At 49.2% G+C, this 5850-nt stretch overlaps 1 protein-coding gene across 1 annotated transcript; it reads right to left on the bottom strand.

Moving 5' to 3' along the window:
- Window positions 1–732: 732 nt before the first annotated feature.
- On the bottom strand, window positions 733–4598 carry Rap2b (RAP2B, member of RAS oncogene family). Its single transcript, XM_052730865.1, has one exon. The coding sequence runs from the start codon at window positions 4150–4152 to the stop codon at window positions 3601–3603; it is 552 nt and encodes a 183-aa protein (XP_052586825.1). The 5' UTR covers window positions 4153–4598; the 3' UTR covers window positions 733–3600.
- Between the last annotated feature and the right edge of the window lie 1252 nt (window positions 4599–5850).

Raw genomic sequence — 5850 nt, 5'->3', positions numbered from 1 at the left:
GGATATTTTATGATAGATACAGCATGGGCATTTCACATCGACTTCTCCAATCTCCTGCTCCATATAGTGTTTGTTCTCTCACTTTCCATCATCCAGAAGGTAGAGTAATAACAAAACTACCCAGACAGTTCAAGTAAAGGAGGCATTTGGGATTCTCACCCAATGGAAATACGCAGTACTCACGGTGTATGAAGCCTTTGGCATTTAAAGACTAACTTCAGATAGGCCTGGTTTCTCAGTGTGACTCAATGAACGATCTGAACCGTTAGGATGGAAACCGTTTACCTGAAGATCAAAGCGGGAGACTTGGGCAGGCACCTTTCGCCTTTCTGAGGTGTTTACAAATGATCAAAAATAATGCTCTGAAGTGACAGATACCTGGGCTGGCTGTCAGGGCCCCAAAGGAAAGTTGTTTCAAAAAACAAACAAAAAACCAAAACTCCAGCAGGGGCCAAGTTTAATAGTCAGTTTTCACTCCCTCCGGAAGCACACCCACCCCCCCTTGACAGGTGATTACCTCACAACAAGCTCCACCCTCTGTGACTCACTTCCTCAAGCAGTTGAAGCAGCCCAACTTTCATTGAAACAAATGCCTTTATCTCTTTACACCATACTAGATGAGGTTCTTCCTAGTCAAATAAACTTTCATACTTAATGTTTCTTCTTAAAGAAAAAAATGCAAATTTCTGTTTTGCCATGAATATAACAGGTGAAAGCCAAACAACTCAGACCTCCATTTTCCTGCAGCAGCTTTAATTTTACAATCCAAAAGCATTTATTTTACAGTACTCAATAGAAACATGTTTTTAAAAAAACCTGTCCTGCCTTTTATGACCTCTACAAAATCCTCTGTGGAGGTGATTAATGCACCAGCAATCTATTTCACTGTCCACCTTCAAATATTTTCTGTAAGGAGTACGTACATTTCTTATGAGCTATATACTTGGCAACACTTTTATCCAAAGCCTTCCAAATAATGACAAAAGAGGGTCACCAAACACATTAAAAAAAAAACAAAAAACCCTTCCAACAGTGCTTGACACATCTCCAGAATGTGCATCATTTTAATCTACTTGAGCAACCACATTTATTCAAATGTAAGAATGAATTCTTGTAAAAACATTATTTTGAGCAGTTTCGATTTTTTTATACTTAGAAAAATAATTGTGTTGGATACTAATGGAGAAATGAGATCAGAGTTGGGAAACAAAGGCCAGGACAGGCAAAACTATTCTCCCTCCCCACTGGAATGGTGAGATGCAACCTGCATGGAGAAAAAAAATTAAGGCAAGATAGATTATCACTTTAAAGAAACCTGTGATCTCTTTTGGCTTGGCCAAAGGAGTAAATTCCTTGGTTAAGACTCTTGAGACTTCAGGTTTGCCTCATGAACCTATGGTATAATCTCTTACAGATACTTTCTTATTCTGTAAAGATTATTGTACTAGAGAAGCTTAAGGAAAATACAAATAAAAAGTAACAACACAACACACATTGGCTCCTACTCTTTAAAAGAAACAAATCTTGTGGTCAAATATAATCCACAAACTAATGAGAGCAAGGGAATCCTCTGTATATAGATTCGTTTTGTTTTGTTTTGAATCTAATGATTTGGTTCCAAATAAAAACTTTGGAAGGGTTGAAACAATGACTGGAATAATGCACTCCATACACTACTAAGTACACTGTGTGTGAGAACAAAGTTAAGAACACTTCTGACTTGAGGCATGACATAAACAGACAAAACCAAACCAAGACAAATAGAAAGTACCCCGGCTCTTCTCCCAGATGGATATAACTTTCCCAGACCTAAGAGGTTGTGAGCAGTGGGCTTCTCCTCTTTGCTACAACAGTGAAGTTCACTGATCTTTGTCAGTACTACAGAGTCAACACACTTCCTCCTCTGGGCAGTCAGATGGTATGGTCATACCCTGTGATGCTCAGGCCTTGATAATTTTCCCCATTTAAAAAAAAAAAAAAAAAAGCACTTAGAAACACTGTTATCCAATTTGTCATTGAAACAACTCTATCTTCAAAATTCGACAAACAATTCTGGAAGGCATCATGTCTCTGGCCCTGTCCACCTCTGCCTGACACCATTATCATGGATACTGTAAACCAAACCACTGAATATGAAACACAAAAACACAAATAGCGTGGGGTTTCTTTAAAAATGACATTTGTATTAAAAGTCTTAAAATGAAGAGACAATGACTAAATGAGTGGAATTAAAAGTTACAGTTTGTTAGAATTCTCTTGATACAACACAACAATAAAAATTCTGCTCTTTGCTTCTGGAGGACACCCTGTAACAAATAACAGAGACACTGTGAACACAACAGAAAGGGGGCTAAAACCTGAAATTTGAACAAAATGAAGAGGAAAAAAAAATCGAGACATGGGCTTGACATTAAAAAGCTAAGATTAATGAAGCAATTCATGGACTAACAGGCCCCATTTGTCCTGGCTCTCTCAGGAAGATACTTAAAGTGGTTTTGGGGGGCAGCAGAACAGCAGATTCTGGGATATGGTGGGAATTCACAGGTTGGCACCGGCTGGAACAGCTGAGTTTGAAGGCACTCTGCAGACACAGGGGTGCTGGGGGCCCTGAATCACATTTACAAAGTCTTTGTATTGTATTTTTAAAAGCTAGTCAGCAAAATCTGTCACTGCCAACCACAAAAAAAAAAAGCTATACTTAAACACACACACACACACACACACACACACACACACACACACACACACAACAGCACACACAAAAATGTGCAGATCTTTAACATTTTTTTTCACAGCTGATTAAAAAAAAATACTACCATTCTCCCCCAGACTCCCCTTTGATACAGTAGGTAATCAAAATAGATTTTTTTTTTCCCACAAATATCAGCAGACACTTCCTGGCACCCCACACTGTATTGGCATCAGTGTTAACAGTCCCAGTTCACATGTGCAATACTTCAGATTGGATACACTGTAACAAGAACCCAACTTTGCATAGACATCCTCAGAATCGTAATCAGTCCCTGGGTTGCCCTTCCAAGCTGGCAGAAAAGGAACCCCTGGTCTTAATTTCCAAATAATCCTGGAAAACAAGGGAAAAAACAAGTTTCTTCCCCTCCTCTGGCTCCTTCATACGGTTTTCTCAGACCTCCTTCCTTGTATTTAGAACTTGGAACTATGAACAGTTGTTTGGGGGAACCCTCCCCCACTGCCTCCTTCTTCCCTTCCACTTCCTCCACCTCCCCACCCCCATTTTTTTTTTTCAGGCTTGAAACTTTTGCTTGCCGGTGTCAAGCAGCCAATACTGTGCCTTAATGGCTACTTAAACGGGAAAATTATGCATGAACCGAAATCAATGAGGAACGTACACGCTGTAAAGAGCCACATTTCCATCAGGGTCTTGGATGATCAGGAACAGACACCCCCTCGAATCCCCGTTGAAGGCTGGGGATGCTGGCCACGCAAGTCAGCCAGGTTCCTCGGACATCCCGGCCAATACAAAGTCGTCTCCAATCTCAAAGCAAGAAGACAATCACATTAAGAGAATCGGGTGTGTTTGGCTTTGTGCACAGAGCGTGGCCAGCGCCGGCAGCCGGCGCCTCACAGGATCACGCAGGCCGAGCAGCAGCCCTCATCGCCGTTGGGCTGTGCCGCGTAGTTCATCTGCCGAACGATCTCTGCGAACAGCTCATCCACTGAGGCTTTGTTTTTGGCGGATGTCTCCATGAAGGGGCAGCTCCACTCCTCGGCCAGGGCCTTGCCCTCGCCGTATGAGACCTCGCGCTCGCCCTCCAGGTCCACCTTGTTGCCCACCAGGATCATAGGTACGCGCTCGTACCGCTTCACGCGGATGATCTGGTCCCGCATGGGCTTGATGTCCTGGAAGCTCTGCTGGTTGACCAAGCTGTAGACCAGGATGAAACCCTGGCCATTCTTGATGTACAGGTCCCGCATGGATGCAAACTGCTCGGTGCCCGCGGTGTCCAGGATCTCCAGCACCGACGGCGACGAATCCACCTCAATCTCCTTGCGGTAGAAGTCCTCGATGGTCGGGTCGTACTTCTCGATGAAGGAACCTGTCACGAACTGCACGGTGAGCGCGGACTTGCCCACGCCGCCCGAGCCCAGCACCACCACTTTGTACTCTCTCATGGCTCCGTCCGCGCCCTCGTCGCGCCTGCCGCGGCCCCGTCGGGGCTGCGCGCTGGGGAAGGCTGGGCTGGGCGGGTGGACTTCTCCCCTTCCTCCGTTCCGCAGGAAAAACCCCGGCGAGAGTGGCCCGGGAGCTCGGGCTCACCGATCGGCTAGCGGAGTCCTGCGCCGGGCCGACCAGTAGCGGGGGCGCGTCTCTGGGGCGAGGGTCCCGGGCCCCGCAGCAGCCCTGGCAGAGGACCCTGAGGACAATGCGCGCAGCCGGAGCAAGGCAACCGCTGGAGCTCCTCTCCACGGCAGCCCGAGAGGGCCGGGAGACGGTGGCGGCTGGCTGCAGAGGCGGATGCTAATTGCGCGTCCGGCTGGGACACGCGTGGCATGTGTCCCCGCGGAACGTGCGCCCAGCTCCGCGGCCCATCGCTCTCTCTCCCGCAGCCTCCGCTGGGCGAGGGCTTCCTACTCGCCGCGCGCAGCCGACCCTCCCCGCCCCGCCGAGCATGCCCAGTGAGCTGCCTGCGGTGCCCCGCCCGAGTTCCGCTCCAGCTTTTCCGCAGCGTCGGGAGGAGGCGTGGATAGAGGGTGTGGCCAAACAGGACTGGGCGGGGCGGCGCGAATCTTGGAACTGGGCAGTCCTCCCTGTGCTTGTAGGTGGGAAGCTCCGGACCGAAGCTACCTCCTTTCAGGACGCTGCGAGCCTCTCGTGGGCGCATCGGGTAGCAGCTGGCTGTGACCTTATCGCCGCCTTGCGCTGTTAAAGGCGGATAGACACCAGTCCCCAAATCCGGACCGGTGCGCGCTTCTCTGGACCACACACCTGCTGGGCATATTTCAGGTTAGGGAGTGTAGCAGAAGCGCATGCCCCTACTTGACCTGGTGTTCTCGTGTCGCTTCCCTGCCAAGAACTCGTCCCGAGTTCCCAGTCCCGGACTAAGAGCTAGGGATGGGAATTAATGGGGCACCGCAGCCTTCGGGGCAGGATTCGCAGGGTCATCCAACCTCCCCTTTGGCTGGAACCAAAACCCGGCTAGCGGATCCGGCCTCGCGGAAGGCGTGCGGCCCCCCGCACCTAGTCAGGGCATGCTCAGTCGGCCGAGCAGGTTTGGGGCTTGCAAGTAGGAAGGTTTCGCACCGCACACCCACACGCCAGCTCAAATTACCTCTCCCAGACTCCCAACTCATTGGCCCCAGGATGCGAGTCTCACACCCACAAATGTTGTCCCATTGGCTGCTGCCGAGGTTTTGTCACTTTAGACAGCTTCATTGGCTGGAAAGTCGCCTCCGCTCGGGATTGGTTATTTATAGAGATTGAGTGGAGAGGCGGAGGCCCAGCTGTTCCTTCTCCACTGCTCCCCGCCCCCTTCCACCCACTGCCCCGGCCTGTGGCTCTGAAGCAGAGAAGGGGAAAAGGAGGAATTTAGGCGGAGTGCTCCAAACTAAATATAGTCCTTTGTTGGTGTTTTGGAGGGAGTCTGATTTCTTCAAGCTCAGTCACGACCGTCCCTTAAAGGGAGCAGCCAGGGTTCATTGCTGCTCTCGGTCTGCAAGAAACCCTAAAGTTTCTAACTGAATATTTGCCCGGAGCTGGGATGAGCAATGGGGCACCGGGAGCTCATGGCAGCAGGAGAGGTGGGGCTGCCCAGGCTTGCCTCTTCCCAAGCTCTGCATGGTGGGGCGGGCAGTTGCAGGACTTGGCTCCAC

Source organism: Peromyscus californicus, unplaced genomic scaffold (genome assembly GCF_007827085.1).
Source record: "Peromyscus californicus insignis strain IS unplaced genomic scaffold, ASM782708v3 Scaffold_9__1_contigs__length_137607984, whole genome shotgun sequence".
Taxonomy (NCBI): Eukaryota; Metazoa; Chordata; class Mammalia; order Rodentia; family Cricetidae; genus Peromyscus; species Peromyscus californicus.
Note: the sequence above shows the minus strand (reverse complement) of the source record. Positions and strands in the feature narration are given on the sequence as shown.

Bases quoted from the DNA above. Each gene is read 5' to 3' on its own strand.
- Rap2b (XM_052730865.1), bottom strand. From the start codon at position 4,152: ATGAGAGAGTACAAAGTGGTGGTGCTGGGCTCGGGCGGCGTGGGCAAG.